The sequence below is a fragment of the Piliocolobus tephrosceles genome, chromosome 15 (genome assembly GCF_002776525.5).
Source record: "Piliocolobus tephrosceles isolate RC106 chromosome 15, ASM277652v3, whole genome shotgun sequence".
Classification (NCBI taxonomy): Eukaryota; Metazoa; Chordata; class Mammalia; order Primates; family Cercopithecidae; genus Piliocolobus; species Piliocolobus tephrosceles.
In genome coordinates this window covers 46,689,693-46,706,069 of record NC_045448.1, presented here as the reverse complement: position 1 = coordinate 46,706,069, position 16,377 = coordinate 46,689,693, and the positions used below count along the sequence as shown (strand labels likewise).

At 47.1% G+C, this 16,377-nt stretch overlaps 1 protein-coding gene across 1 annotated transcript; it reads right to left on the bottom strand.

The window, feature by feature from the left end:
* Nucleotides 1–778: 778 nt before the first annotated feature.
* Nucleotides 779–12,084, bottom strand: TMEM247 (transmembrane protein 247). Its single transcript, XM_023223903.1, has 4 exons — nt 11,947–12,084; nt 10,890–11,249; nt 7,241–7,416; nt 779–965 (listed from the first exon to the last, which is right to left on the bottom strand). The coding sequence occupies exons 1-4, from the start codon at nt 12,061–12,063 to the stop codon at nt 779–781; spliced, it is 840 nt and encodes a 279-aa protein (XP_023079671.1). The 5' UTR covers nt 12,064–12,084.
* Between the last annotated feature and the right edge of the window lie 4,293 nt (nt 12,085–16,377).

Here is a 16,377-nt window from a genome sequence, read left to right as displayed (position 1 = left end):
GCAAATGAGCATCTGTTGTTAAAGCCACCCAGTCTGTGGTGTTTTGTTAGAGCAGCCTGGGCAGATTAATCTAGTGCGTACCACTGCTCCTTCATGAAGGGCTGTGGGATGAAATAGATGACATGAAGTGCAGTGGACAGGGTACAATACGTCCTAGGTGTTCAGTAAAGGTGAGCTTCCTTTTCAAGAAGCCGTCACAGAATGCTTTAGCTCGCAGAGCCTTTCTCAGATTGTCTCTTACACTCCTTCTGTTTATTTGATTGATTAATCATTGCTCCTTAGTCGCTGATTGAGCTCTGTGGTCTGGTTGTTGGCCCCTGGCAATGGGTGGTCTGTGCAGCCACACTATTTGCTGATCTTGCACTTCCAAGACCTGAAGCTAGAGCTGGTGCTCAGAGAAGAGCTGCCCCGTGGTAGCAAGTCTGTCACTGGCTCTTTCTGGGGCAGAGGGAAGCTCCCAAAACCCTGCTCTCCCCACCTCCTCCACCAAGGGTCCCTCTGCTCAGCACTTTCTGCACGGCTTCCTGGTGGCTGTCTTCCAAGGCCTGCTTTCTGCCCCAGGACCTTACAAAGGCTGCTTTGATGAAAAGTTTGAGGCAAAGTGACTGTGTCATTTGATACAAGAGGCTCAAGGGGGTAAAAAGTGTAGCTTTCTTCTATTTTTGGATTTTCTAGCCCAAAGGAGAATGATCAGCTGAATGGGGCTGGGGCGGAAGCCAGGAGCAGAGAGAGGAAATGCCCCCAAGCTGGAGAGCCCCTGTGATTAGCAGCTGGAAGCCTAGAGCGTGACCTGCTTGTGAAGAGGCACCTCAGCAGCCAGACTCTGTGCCAAGAGCTGGAAGGCATGCAGGGGCCACTTGCCCTGGGGGCCACCAGACTCGCTTCCTCCAATGGCCTGTTCCAACGGCCTGCTCCAACGGTCCCTGCCCCTGCAAAATGCAAAGAGCCTGCTCCCTCCCTCTCTCCTGTTGACGGGAGTACAGGCCAAGGATAGTCACTCTCTGGGTGAGATTTGAGAGGCACCACAAAAGCCCCTTACCCCTGGGGTCTCTGTCATCCACCGCCAGGGCAGTGGCACAGGGCTGTGCACTCAGCAGGGGCTCTGCACATGGCTTAATGCTCTGCTGTCACCATCATAGAATTCTTGATGTTTTTGAATAAGGGAAACTGCACTGTCCTCTTGCACTGGGCCCACAAATTCAGGGGCCGACCTCCCCACCTCTCCCAGTTCTTGACATTCTGGTTAGCAGTCACTTCCCTTCCCTGCTCTGGCTGATACCTCTCATCTGTGTTGCTTCTCATTCACCACCAGCCTCCACCTCGTTATCTCACTAATTGTCACTATTACCCTGTGACACCTGTGAGGGGTCACAGGTGAGGGGCTGTGAGGGGCTGACACCTCTCTGACTCGTGGCCCTTTGTAGGATTTGCCCCAAGAGCCCAGGCCTTTTGATGCCACCCCTTTGCTCTCTTTGAGGAACAAAAATGCCTACCTCCTGGCTATCTGTAATCCCCTCCTACTTAAGTGTAAGAAATTTGCAAGTCTGAAACCCATCCTCCACTTCACCCTTAAGAGCCTACAAAGCCCTCTGAGGGTGCTTAATAAATACTGACTAATGAACTTGCAGCTGCTGCTCCTTTGGCTAATTAAATCTAAGTAAGTCACAGACTTTGAATTATGCAACAAGGCTTGGCCAAAACAGCTTAAAAATGTGGGAGCCCTAGCTTTTCTGCTGTGCCCTGTGGAAAAATCCCATCTTTTAATCATGCTTAACCTTCCTGAAGAACAGCAGCAACCTTTAAATAATGAATGAATGTATATTAGCAAGATTTCCCCAAAGCTACACATGGGAGTCAGATCAAAAAAGGGACAGAGACAGACACAGGCCTGGGGGGATTTTGGAACTTTCTGCTAAGTCCTGGCCTGCAGGGTGAAGTCATTTGGTTCTCCAGAAGCTCAGAGCATGAACTGGTGAAAGGAGGGAGGGGCAGATGTGCTACCCACAGGCTCAGCTTCCTGATATGGCACAGTAAGCTCCTGCTACCCCTAGCCTGCGGCAGAGGTTAATGGAGACCCCATAGCACTTCTGAAGGGCCATGCACTCAGTTGTTCTCCCTCTCATTCCCCCTAGAAGACCCTTCTGGCCAAGAACATTGTCTTCAAAAAGAGAACAGATTTTTTTTGTTTTTTCTGATAGGGTCTTGCACTGTCCCCCAGGCTGGAGTGCAGTGGCACAATCACAGCTCACTGTAGCCTCAACCACCCAGGCTCAAGTCTCAGCCTCCTGAGTAGCTGGGACAGCACAGCAGATGCATGCCACCGGACCTGGGTTTTTTTTTTTTTTTTTTTTTTTTTTTTTTTTTTTGAGAGATGGGATCTCCCTATGTTGCCTTCCCTGGTCTTGAGCTCTTGGGCTCCTGCCTCAGCCTCCCAAATTGCCTAGATTACAGACGTGAGCCGCCGCGCTAGCCCAGGACAGACCAGGACAGATTGAATTGAGTCTCAGCACCTATAGCAGGCTTTCCAGACTTTAAGATGCATATGAATTGCTGGGGGCTGGGGGATACTATCAAACTGCATCTGCTTCAATGGGTCTGGGGCAGGGTCTGGCATGCTGCCTTTCTAACACGCAGATGCTGCCGATCCACAGATCACACGTTGAAGAGCAAGGATTTAGGTCTTTGAACCCTGATTGCATATAGAATCAACTGGGGCACTTGTAAGGCTGACAAATCACCTCTGGATGCCATCTCAGATCAATTAAATCAGAATTTCTCAAATAATCTCTAGACTTTGGTCCTTTTTTCTGAGTTAGAGTCTAAATTATTTAGAGGTCACCCAAATGAAGTCTAGAAAACTTAACTGACTTGCTTACAGTCATCTGCTAACTTGTGACTAGAAATAGACATGGCAGGAAAGTGGCCTTTGGAATCAAGCCTTAACCCTCCAGCCCGAGTCTCTCCAACTGTAGTCCTGTCCTTGGGCTCAGGGTGGCAACCTGCAATATTCCATTTAGGGAGCAGGAAAGATTCGCCCATCTTTTTCTCCCTAAGCCTGCCTGAAACTTTACTATTAGTGCTTCATTATTTAGGCTGAAGCTTAGCGGTCCTTTGCAATGAGTGCAATCTCTTATACATAAACGTTAGCAGCTTGGTGTCCGTGGGCTGACCATAGTCCCCTGACTGGCTCTGGGCTCTGTTCTGTGGGATCTGGGATCAGGAAGGGGAAGGGCTCTGGAGTCCAACTTGCCTCCCCTTGCAGCTTTGCTGAGGGCACCCGGCACAGAGAGGAGTGCCCTTCCCAGTCTGCTGCCCTGGTTGTGTCAGGTCATGGGGCCTCAGACAGCAGTCAGGAGGATGAAGGCAGAGTGGCTCCAGGTGTGTGGCCAGGGAAAACCATGACCTCCCTGTTGTGGTATGCAGTACTCTTCCTTAAAGCCGAGTGCAGCAGTGGCCAGGCCCAGATTGGCTACGGCTGTGCTCCACCCAATGATTTCAACCCAACCAAGGCTTTCTGGCTCAGCAGCTCAGGAAGGGAGTGGGAGCAGGGCCTAAGGAATTAGGGATGATACACTAGTTATTAGGGTCTCCCCTTCCACTCATACTATCATAATTCTAATTTTGTTTGAGGCTGCAAGAGTGTCCACGCAAAAAACTTACTACCTCAGACACCCTACAGATAGGTGCAGCCACATGACCTTAGTTTGACCAATGGCATGTAAGCAGAAGTCTCTGGGTGGGGCTTCCTCAGAAGCTTTTAAAAGGCAGCTCCTTTTCTGACCTGGAGTAGTGGACCTGGTACCTGGAGCTGCTTCGGTCGACTTGCCACTACGAGGCTGGACGCCATGGGCTGAGGATAAGAGCCCTGTGGTGGTGGAGGAGGCGCCACCTGGGTACTCTGTGACTTCGAGAGCAGCTTCACCAGCCGTGGATGGACTACCTGGGACTTCTTGGTATGTGAGCAACATAAACTTCTATTTGGTGAAGCCATTGTGGCTGGATTTCTTTTACAGCTGAAAGTAATCCTCAAACTCGGGACCTCAGAAAGTTTCTGGTCTGGAAATGGGAAGGTCCAGGCAGGAAAGCGGTCCCCAGGAATTAAAGGAGAAGGAGAAAGGCTTTTATTTATCTGTTTTGTTTTAATATATATATTTATTTATTTATTATAATTATCTGTTTTGAATTACTATTCCACTCTATAATCTTTAGTGTATTACCTGTTTCCCAAGGGATTAAGTTTATATTCCTCAGACCAATATTCTTAGCCCCAAGCCAATTTTCCAGGTCTGTTGCCTTTTACACCATTCCCTGGAGCAAGAGTGACCCTTCTCTCCTGGATACACATTACACACTCCCACCCTGATCTTCATTTGTGTGAGGTATCTCACCTGATTTCCACCTGTTTGGACTTACCTAGCCTTATGAGCTCGTCTTTCAAGAAGACTTCCTCTATCACCCTGGGCTCTAGGGAGCTCTTCTATGATCTCATTTATAGCTGAGGTCTGTATACTGATAGCTGCTTTACATTTTCACATGTGTTAAAGTCATCTCACCAGCAAGGTTGTGAGATCCTCCCAAGGCAGGATCTTGGGAGCAGGGTAACATGGAAAGAACATGTGCTCTGGGATGATCTCGGTTAAGTCTAACCTCTCTGAACCTCGGTATCCTTGGCTGTGAAGCGGAGATGATATACATTTCTACCTGCAGGGTTTTGGTGATGATAGCCTCCTTAGGGACTTAGGGCGCATGCCATGTTAGCATTGGTGCTGAAGAGGCGCTTGTACATTGGCTTGTTACCCGGCTGGTAACTGCTTAGCTGGGCCTTTTTCCTATCCTTTGCCACCCTCTCTCTTCTGATTTTCTGCTTTGCATTTGAACCAGAAGATCTGTTATAAGTTTGGGGAGTGACTATGAGTAGTTCTCATTTTCCTAGAGGGCAGATCTAAGGCTAGTGGCTTCAGTATTCAAACACAACAGGGAAGAGTAGACTTCATGCCTGTGGCTAAAGATGTGGGAGGAGGTGCTCACTTAACTGCTCAGGGGAGTTTACTTTCTCTGAAGATTAAGAAAACGGAATGTATTTAAGTCTAGTTTTACCTGGCAACAGATGGATGGATTAAATGACCTCATAGCACTTGTGTTTTTTTGGTTTGTGTGTGTGTGTGTTATAAATGCCCAGTTCTGTCTGCTCTAAGAAGGTAAATAGGTGCTTAAACTTTTTGGTATCTTTATCTCCATCTCTCTCACCTCAACCCCATGGGGCAGAAACCCAGATCAAATAAAATCGGAAGAAGTGACCCACACCACAATGGCCCATCCTTGAAAGTTTAATGAGAAATGACACTTTTATCACTTCCAAATTAAGTGCCTGTCACATGCAGCTGTCAGTGGGGATGGATATATGGAGCCGGGTGGGAAATGAGAAGTCACCATGGACTTAAACAGCATGATAATGTGTACTGACATTGAAGTCCCAAGGCATTTTTTCACGTGATTTTACTGAGAGTCGCTCAAGAGCCGATGAGACAGAAACTTATTCTCTTGTCCCTCTTAAGGCAGAGCCCTATGCCAGAGGAGAGAAGGGGTCAATAAAGACTTGATTAATTGCACAGCTGTGTCTAGCCTCGTCAGTTTGCCACATTATCACTAAAGTGTCCTGTGGCACAGCCAGCCATTGTGGCTGGGCTGCTGGGCTCAGAACAGCTGACAGTCTGCAAGGAGTGTTTGTGTGTTGAAGGGCTGAGGGGCTGGTGACTGGGGGAGTTGAACCCCTTTTCTTTGTTGCGGACATGTGGGGCAGCTTCACTTTGTGCCTGACCGTGAGCCCTCTGGTGTTCAAAGTCTGTTCCTTTGGGTTGTTGTGTGTTTGAGGGGCTGTGAACCTCTCTACTGTGGACAACTGTAGGCTTGTTTTGAATCTCTGTGTCAGTGTATTTGTTCCTTGGTTAGTTTTTCTGCATTTTTGTGAGTCTGTGTGCTTGGATTACTAGGTGGGTACAGGGGTGGGGGTGTGTGCCAACTTTTTTTTTTTTCCTATGTCCAGCTTTCCAATAGAGTAGAATTAATGACGTCCTCTGGGTCCAATCAGGCATTTAATTCCTCCTTCCTTATATCCCCTAGGAGTATGCCCTTATTTTGCCACATGCCTCATCCAGGGGACACACAGCTCAGTGATAGGGATACCCCTTGTCCACCAGGTTCAGCTAGGCCTGTGCCGGGCTCCCTGGAGCTTCACTGCCTCTCCTTTTTAACCATATGCTGTCTGAAGGCCAGCTGTGTACACGTCTGCTCAGGCCCAGTGCTAAATGAGGCCTGGCCAGTGGCCTGGTGATGGTGTCCTGCCATGTTGGCACAGCTGGAGGGAGATTGGGAGTCTTGGCTCCTGTATTAGTTTCCTGTGGCTGCTGTAACAAACTGCCACAAACTTAATGACTTAAAATAACACAGACTTATTCTCTTAAAGTTCTGGAGGTCAGGAGCCTAACATGGGGTGGCAGGGCTGGGCTCCCTCCAGAGGCTCTAGCAGAGAATCCTTCTATTGCCTTTTCTGGTTTCTAGAGGTTTCCCACATTCCCTGACCCACAGCCCCTAGTCATTCCGGCCTCTGCTTCCATGGTCACATCTCCTTTCTGACTCACACCCTCCTGCCTCGCTTTTACAAGGGCCCTTGTGACTACCATGGGCCGACCTGGATAATCTGGGATCATTTCCCCACTGCAAGGTCCTTAATGCAATCACATCTCAGCCTCTTTTGCCATATGAAGTATTCATGGGGATTAGGACATGGACATCTTTGCAGAAGATGGGGGCGGGGGCCACTCCTAAGCCGATCATAGGCTTCCCACCCCTCAGAGGTCTATGAACACGAGCAGATGTGCTGAAACCCAAGGCAGCTTGGTCATGATGTACTTCTAGGGTTCTGGAAAGGTGTTCTAAACACTCCTTCCCTGCAGATAGCTCCCTGACCTGCTAACATCTGATATCTGCCTCTGGGGATAAAGCATCGTGTCCACAGTGAGAACTCAGGCTCTGTATAAGGGGACATGAACATGTTTCTTCACTCTCAGGTGTAAATGAGTGACAGCAGGGCCCTTCCGAAGAGTGGATTCTGACTGAGCAGAGGCACAAAGTGAACAAATGAGGTGCCCGGGAGGCTGGGATCATGCACTGATAACACTCTAGCATGGCAGGGGCGAGGGTTCCCAGTGGTGGAGAGAGCAAAAGCACTTGGAAGTATGACCAGAAAGTTTTAATCAAACAGAGCAAAATGGCCGCAATGCAGAACAGGTAGTGCTTGGTGAAGAGAAAGAAGACCATCTCCTTGGTGACATAGATGATATGAATGAAGATGAAGCAGTACAGGAACATGGCAAACTGGTTCTGGGGCAGCAGGAGGTTCTGGAGGCCTCCTGAAAACTGTGGGGGAGAGAAGACAGTGGAGATGGTGATGCCACTGTTGGCACCAGGCAGATCTAGGTTCAGTCCTGCTCTGTCCCTGCCTGTATGTGACCTCAGGTCATCATCTTCACCTAAGGAAGGGGTAATAGTGCCCATTTCCAAAATCATGAGGGCTGGGCAAGGTGGCTCATACCTATAATCCCAGTACTTGGGGAGGCCAAGGTGGGAGGATTGCTTGAAGCCAGGAGTTTGAGACCAGCCTGGGCAATGTAGTGAGACCCCTGTCTCTATAAAAAAATTTAAAAATTAGCCAAATGTGGTGATGTGTGCCTATAATCCCAGCTACTGGGAGGCTGAGGTGGAAGGATCACTTGAGCCCAAGAGTTCAGGGTTATGGTGAGCTAAGCTCATGCCACTAACTTCAGCCTGGGTGAGACAGCAAGATCCTGTTTCTAAAAAAATAAAAAATAAATAAAAGATCACAAGGAGGAAAACTGAGATAATGAAACATTCCTAGTCAGGCAACTAGCACATAGAAGGAACTCATCATTTTTTACTTTTTGAGCTGCTTTTATCCCTCCTGACTGGGGCACCAGGCCACCACCTTCCTTTCTCTTTACGGTCTGTACTGCCCATTGGAGCCACACACATGGGCCTTCTCTCTCTGACTCCAAGAGCCTCACATCTGGATCTTGGGTCTTGGGAGTGTTCTCTCACAGTGCCCTGACATTCAACCTAGTTTCCTGGACAGTGGCCCAATAACACAGTGTCCCTTGCATATAAATGACTGTTTCCGACTCCCTGGGTCCTGACACATATCACGTGCATCAGTCCATGGTCCTTCCGTCCAGAGTTTGGTCTTTCCTGGAGGCAGGTGCTGAGAGATCGGTGATGGGGTCTTCCTAAACCCTCAGAATATTTGGGCTGGGGGAAAGCAGCTTGAGTTGTCTGGCTAATTCTGCCTGCGGGTTGCTCTTTTCTTGAATCTATATAATTGGGGCCCCACAGTCTTCATTTTAACTGTAGAAAGTGTCAATGTATAAGTAAGGCAAAAGCTGATATTATTTTGATCCATAGTTAAGAGGGCATAACCCATGCATTATTTTAAAAAATATTTGTAAAAATCATGCCATATTTTTGGAAAGCACCAGGTGGCAGGGACCAAGATGCCCTAAACTAGCTAGAAACACACTCAAAGAGGTATATCAATTCAATAAACTCTTTCTGTCCATCTATTTACCCTCCCAGAAAAAGAGAAGAGGGGAAGCTTCAACATCAAGTCAACTCTCCAATTTTTAGTAAATGCACAAAAAGTAAACACTTCTGTAAACTATCGCCAAAGGCTGGGGGATGGGGACACATCACTATTGAAACAGCTACATAAAATGTGAGGGCAACTAGACCAAACTGAGGGGGCAGAAAATGACTCTGGTGATGCTGCCTCTAAAATGAATAGCTAGGAAAGCTGGAGACCAGAGAAAGCAATCCAGTGTTCTAATGGGAGTGGAGGGTGGGGCTGACCCGACGGTTCTCTGCAGGCTCAGTATGGCTCTGGATCCCTGGACTTTGCCACCTCTCTGCAGTCTGCGCGTGTTTCAGTCTGAAATGCTGATAGGTGATCATTATGACTTTCATTAAAAAAAATGTGCTCGTGAAACCCTTTAGACTTTTCAAAATACTTTCAATGTTCTATTTTTTGAGCAAAAGAGAGAGAGATAGAGATAGGACTATATACCAAAGATTTTCATCTCATCCAGGGAGGAGAAAGATTGTCAAACTAAAAAGGGGGGGAAATAAATATGGTTAGAAGGAGACACAGGCCAAAGGCATAGTTACAATATCATATCTGCTTTAAATAGTTTCAGGCTCCACTTTGTGACAGATTTTATCCCAGGCTACTGAGAAAACTCACAAGTTTGGAAATGGAACTTAGAATTCAATAATATTAGGAAGTGCGCTAAAGTCTAAGCAATAGGCAAATATTTTCTAGACTTTTCAAAAAGGGGGTGGGAGCAGGGGAAGATTCTGGAAATCCCAGTTTGGTAAGCTTGACTGAGTTCGGTGAAATCATTTCATGTATAATGAAGCAGGTGTTTTGTGAACAGAAAAAAAAATAATTGTTTAGGAAGCCAGCATGTGTTCATTGAGAACAAATGATGCAAAACCAACCTTACTTTCTTAAAAAAACAAAAACAAAAATGGGACTAGTCAATTGGGGAAATGCTATAGGTAATATAATATCTTAATTTTGGGAAACCATTTGACAGTGAGTCTCTGTTTTTGGGATAAGGTGGAGAAATGTTAGCAGGATAAAATGTAACTCAAGGGTGATGATTAATGGAACATTGCCAACCTATAGAGAGACATTTAGTGGTATTTACTTTAGGTCATATCCTCCTCAACAATTACAGCAATGACTGACTTGGATAAAGGCAGAAGGCATGGTTCTCAGAACTGAGGATGACTCAGAGCTGGGAAGCACAGCTAATACATCACATCCCAATAAAACTGAAAAATGATAAATGTATGTTGTTGCATTTGGGTCAAGAAGTGAATTGCATGAGTATATAAAAATGGTAATAGCTAACATTTATTGAGTGCTTACTTAATGTGCTGGGCTAATTGCAAAGTGCCTTGCATGTGTTCTCTTATTGAATCCTCACAACAACCCTATGAAGTAGGTACTACTTCATGGATGAGCAAGTCAAAGCTAAAAGAAATCAGTAATTTGCCCAGCGTCAAGGAGTTTATACCTGGTATTTTAACCCAGGACATTCTGACTTTAAAGCCCAGGAAACACTGCTTTAAACATCTTCCACTATTGAATGCTTACAATAGCCTAACCACTGTGCTAAGCTTTTCACATCCCATTTAATCTCAAGTCGGGCATTCTTATCCCTATTTAATACAGATTAGGGAAGAGTGGTGTACTTCTTGTGAAAAGATGGCTGTTTCAGTTGACTAGAAGGCAGTATGATCCAACAGAATAAACATAGCCCTGATCGGGGAGGTGATGGTTCTGTCAAAATCCACTGGCCAGGCTGCAGTGGGGATTCTGGGTCTAGCCTCCAGGCACCAAATTTTAAGAGATGCAGAGAGGACTTGTGAGCGGTGGAAGAGGGAGGAAACGTTGAAGACTTTTCCTTGAAGCTACCAAAAATGCTGTTGGGTGGGCGATGTGGTTCTGGGGCCCCTCCCAGCCTCAGCTCTCCTTAGAAAATCACATCTCAGTTTCCCGTGGAAGCTCTGTTTAACAGAGCTGGCCAGGTAGAGTAGCGAGCTTTAAGGCAGTGAGCCGACATCTCCGGAAGTGAGCCAAGACAGAGAGGGCTGGAGACCGCCCAGGTGGATGCTCAGCCCCTTTCAGCCCAGATCCAGGATCTGCAGGGTGGGATGCCGTGCAAACCAGGGAAGGTGGCGCCTGCTCCAGGCCCCACGGGACCGCAGCTCCAGGCCTCCCTCCTCCCAGTGCCCCGTTCCTTGTCACCCACCAGGCGGGGCGCTGCCTCTTGCTGCAGCTGCTCCATCACCACCTCGTGCTGCCGCTGCCGCTGCAGCTGCCCCATCACCACCTCATGCTGCCGCTGCCGCTCGTTCTCCTCATGCAGGTACTTGAGCCGTGTGAGCTCGAACTCCATGCGCACCTTCTCCAGCTCCATCTCGGGATTGCGCTCAGTCCCAGGGGCCAGGGGCAGCTCTGTGGGTTTGGGTCCGTCGCCTGCCTGGCCTTTGGTGGCAGGGCAGGACTTGGGGGACAGCGATTTAAGCGGCCCTTGGCAGCCTCTGTCCTCACAAGCTTCCATCTCTTCCAAGTAGTCAGAGGAGGAGTCTGGCTTCTGGGGCTCTGCCTCCTGGGGCAGGGGAAGCAGGGAGGGGGGAGGTACTGTGAGGAGTCAGGATGGGGCTGTCGACGACCCCATGGAATTCCCACAGCCCCAGGCCACAGTGGACTGGGGTGTTTGAACTGAAAAGATCTAGGCTGAATTCTTATTAGAAGTGTTCTTACCCAGAGTTGTCAGGACCTGAGGGTCAAGAAGGAGAGGGCAAACTAGCACCAAGTCATGGTGCCCTAAAGTTGCAAGTGGAGGCACTGCGAGTTGAGTAGATGGATGTCCATTTTCCTAGTAATTTTTCAGATCACCAAAGAGGCAACTTCCAGGCCCATCCTCAACTCGACCTGACTTTGAGACCAGTCAGAGGGAGAAAGAAACCTAGGGTCTGAGTTGAGAGAACCTAAATATTTGGGGACGAGGAAGAGGGCTATTGTGGGGAGCCAGGTCCTATCCACCCAGCAAGGGAAGGGCCCCAAGTGGGGAGGTAGATGGAGGAGACCAAAGCCATCTTCATGTGACTTCACAATCTTATGGAGGGTTATCTGGTCCCTGGTGACAGCTGGGTGCCAGTTACAGGGGTGCGGTACATGTCACCTGATGTTCTTGGCAGCTGTCTGGAACCTCAAAGTACTCAGTTCCTATCATGGGTTCCTACAGTATTCTTGCTCCCCCTGATGGAATAGGCGGGGTCAGTGAGACACAGCAGCCCCCTTACCAGACAAGCCCTTGGCTTCCCTTCAGACTTGGAGTCACCAGGCACCATCTTGGGGAAGGTCGGGCAACTTTCTCCTGCACCCCGGGCTTCCATCATCTCCCTGTCCTCTGCTGCCATCTAGAAAACCAGAACGCTGCCAGGTGGGGTTGCTGACATTTGGCCTCACCAGATTCCACAGCCTGGCCGCCATCACAATCCCGTGTCCTCATAATAACCTACATTCTACAAGTTGCTAGGGCCCCTTTGGTGGAGGGCGTGACACCTTTGAGGTGCTAACATGCTAATATTAAGAACTGCAGGATGGGCCTTTCCTGCCCATAAGGATTGCTTTGAAAACTAGAGTTCCACCTTGTGAAACTCAGAATTCCACCATTTGAAATCTGTTCCCTTGGGTTCCTTTTTTAAATGAAGATTGTGTTGGGATACATCTCAGCTCCACAAACCCTGTTATGGGCTAAACCAGGTCCCCCTCTTTTCCCAAAATTCCTATGTTGAAGTCCTAAATCCCAGCCCCCAATACCTCAGAATGTGACCTTATTTGGAGACAGGGTCTTTATAGAGGTGATTAAGTGAAATTGAGATCATTAGGGTGGGATCCTAATCCAGTATGACTGGTGTCCCTGTAAGAAGATGATGATGTGAAGACAAGGGAGAAAATGGCCATCTACAAACCAAGGAGAGACGCATTGTATTAGGGTTCTTCAAAGAAACAGAACATAAAATGACATTTATTACACAGAATTGGCTCATGCAATTATGGAGGCTGAGGAGTTTTATGATCTCCCATCTGCAAGCTGGTGCCCCCGGAAAGTGGGTGGTATAAATTCCAGTGAGTGCAAAGGTCTGAGAATCAGGAGCACTGATGGTGGAAGTCCCAGTCCAAGGGCAGGAGGAGACTGACGGATCACCTTATGTAGTCAGGCAATTGAATTGAGAGCACCAATTCAACCAGCAGTCTGCCTTATTCTGTTTATGCCCTCCATGGATTGGATGAAGCCCACCCACATTGAGGAGGGCAGACTGCTTTTACTCAGTCCACCAATTCAAATGTTAATCTCTTCCAGAAACACCCAGAAATAACATTTAATCAAAGATCTGGCCATCCAATGGCTCAGTGATGTCGACACATAAAATTAACCATCACAGATCTGGAACAGATCATTCTCTCCCAGTACTCAGAAGGAACCAACCCTGCTGGCACCTTGATTTCTGATGTTGAGTCTCCAAGATTGTGAGAAAATAAATTTCTGTTGCTTACACCAACCAGTCTGTGGTTCTTTGTTACAGCAAACTTAGGACACTAATACAACCTGTCCTTCATACTCCCACGTGGGTAGAATGGAGGGCTGGGGAATATATTTTGTCATCTTCCATTTTGTGAAAACAGCAGCAAAACATCTTTGGTAGCTGAAAGCAGGATTGCAAAATGGAAAGATAAAGGGCTGCATTAGAATTCCGGCTCTGCTACTCTCTCCAGCTGTGTGACCAAGGGAAAGTGTAGTCATTTGTAAATGGCTAAAAAGATTTAGCCACTTCCCTACGTTGCAGCACCAATGTGAAAATTAGATAGGGTAGGAGGTGGGGGGGTTCCAAGATGGCCAAATAGGAACAGCTCCAGTCTACAGTTCCCAGCGTGAGTGATGCAGAAGACAGGTGATTTCTGCATTTTCAGCTGAGGTACTGGGTTCATCTCACTGGGGCTTGTCAGACAGTGGGTACAGCCCAGGGGGCATGAGCCGAAGCAGGGCGGGGTATCACCTCACCCAGGAAGTGCAAGGGGTTGGGGAATTCTCTTTCCTAGCCAAGGGAAGCTGTGGCAGACGGTACCTGGAAAATCGGAACACTCCCACCCTAATACTGCGCTTTTTCAACGGTCTTAGCAAACGGCACACCAGGAGATTATATCCCGCACCTGGCTTGGAGGGTCCCACACCCATGGAGCCTTGCTCACTGCTAGCACAGCAGTCTGAGATCGAACTGCAAGGTGGCAGCGAGGCTGGGGGAGGGGTGTCTGCCATTGCTAAGGCTTGAGTAGGTAAACAAAGCAGCCAGGAAGCTCAAATTGGGTGGAACCCACTTCAGCTCAAGGAGGCCTGCCTGCCTCTGTAGACTCTACATCTGGGGGCAGGGCATAGCTGAACAAAAGGCAGCAGAAACTTCTGCAGACTTAAACGTCCCTGTGTGACAGCTTTGAAGAGAGTAGTGGTTCTCCCAGCGTGGAGTTTGAGATCTGAGAACGGACAGATTGCCCCCTCAAGTGGGTCCCTGACTCCCGAGTAGCGTAACTGGGAGGTACTTCCCAGTAGGGGCCAACTGACACCTCATACACCGGGTGCTCCTCTGAGGCTAAGCTTCCAGAGGAAGGATCGGGCTGGAGTGAACCTCCAGCAAACTCCAACAGACCTGCAGCTGAGGGTCCTGACTGTTAGAAGGAAAACTAACAAACAGGAAGGACATCCACACCAAAATCCCATCTGTACATCACCATCATCAAAGACCAAAGGTAGATAAAACCACAAAGATGGGGAGAAACCAGAGCAGAAAAGCTGAAAATTCTAAAAATCAGAGCACATCTTCTCCAAAGGAATGCAGCCCCTCGCCAGCAATGGAACAAAACTGGATGGAGAATGACTTTGACATGTTGAGAGAAGAAGGCTTCAGATGATCAAACTTCTCCAAGCTAAAGGAGGATGTTCAAACCCATCACAAGCTAAAAACCTTGAAAAAAGATTAGACGAGTGGCTGAATACAATAGCCAGTGTAGAGAAGTCCTTAAATGACCTGATGGAGTTGAAAACCATAGCATGAGAACTATGTGATGCATGCACAAGCTTCAGTAGCCGATTCGATCAACTGGAAGAAAGGGTATCAGTGATTGAAGATCAAATGAATGAAATGAAGCAAGAAAAGCAGTTTAGAGGAAAAGATCAGTGAATCCAGGAGCTGGTTTTTTGAAAAGATCAACAAAATTGATAGACCGATAGCAAGACAAAGAAGAAAAGAGAGAAGAATCAAATAGACGCAATAAAAAATGATAAAGGGGCTATCACCACCGACCCCACAGAAATACAAACTACCATCAGAGAATACTATAAACACCTCTATGCAAATAAACTAGAAAACCTAGAAGAAATGGATAAATTTCTGAACACAAACACCCTCCCAAGACTAAACCAGGAAGAAGTTGAATCCCTGAATAGACCAATAACAGGCTCTGAAATTGAGGCAATAATTAATAGCTTACCAAGCAAAAAACATCCAGGACCAAAAGGATTCACAACTGAATTCTACCAGAGGTACAAAGAGGAGCTGGTACCATTCCTTCTGAAACTGTTCCAATCAATAGAAAAAGAGGGAATCCTCCCTAACTCATTTTATGAGGCCAATATCATCCTGATACCAAAGCCTGGCAGAGACACAACAGAAAAAGAGAACTTTAGACGAATATCCCTGATGAACTTCAATGCAAAAATCCTCAACAAAATACTGGCAAACCGAATCTAGCAGCACATCAAATAGCTTATCCACCATGATCAAGTTGGCTTCATCCCTGGGATGCAAGGCTGGTTCAACATATACAAATCAATGAACATAATCCATCATATAAACAGAACCAAAGACAAAAACCACACGATTATCTCAATAGATGCAGAAAAGGCCTTTGACAAAATTCAACAGCCCTTCATGCTAAAAACTCTCAATAAATTCGGTATTGATGGAACGCATCTCAAAATAGTAAGAGCTATTTATGACAAACCCACAGCCAATGTTATACTGAATGGGCAAAAAATGGAAGCATTCCCTTTGAAAACTGGCACAAGACAGGGATGCCCTCTCTCACCACTCCTATTCAACATAGATAGTGTTGGAAGTTCTGGCCAAAGCAATCAGGCAGAGGAAAGAAATAAAGGGTATTCAATTAGGAAAAGAGGAAATCAAATTGTCCCTGTTTGCAGAAGACATGATTGTATATTTAGAAAACCCAAAATCTCCTTAAGCTGATAAGCAACTTCAGCAAAGTCTCAGGATACAAAATCAATGTGCAAAAATCGCAAGCATTACTACACACCAATAACAGACAAACAGAGAGCCAAATCATGAGTGAACTCCCATTCACAATTGCTTCAAAGAGAATAAAATACCTAGGACTGCAACTTACAAGGGATGTGAAGGACCTCTTCAAGGAGAACTACAAACCACTGCTCAAGGAAATAAGAGAGGACACAAACAAATGGAAGAACATTCCATGCTCATGGATAGGAAGAATCAATATTGTGAAAATGGCCATAATGCCCAAGGTAATTTAGAGATTCAGTGCCATCCCCATCAAGCTACCAATGACTTTCTTCACAGAATTGGAAAAAACTACTTTAAAGTTCATATGGAACCAAAAAACAGCCTGCCTTGCCAAGGCAGCCCTAAGCCAAAAGA

Coding starts and splice junctions, on each gene's coding strand:
- TMEM247 (XM_023223903.1), bottom strand. CDS start 12,063: ATGGCAGCAGAGGACAGGGAGATGATGGAAGCCCGGGGTGCAGGAGAA. Junction 11,250..11,946: donor GGAAGCCAAGGGCTTGTCTG/GTAAGGGGGCTG, acceptor CCCCTGCCCCAG/GAGGCAGAGCCCCAGAAGCC. Junction 7,417..10,889: donor AAGAGGCAGCGCCCCGCCTG/GTGGGTGACAAG, acceptor TCTCCCCCACAG/TTTTCAGGAGGCCTCCAGAA.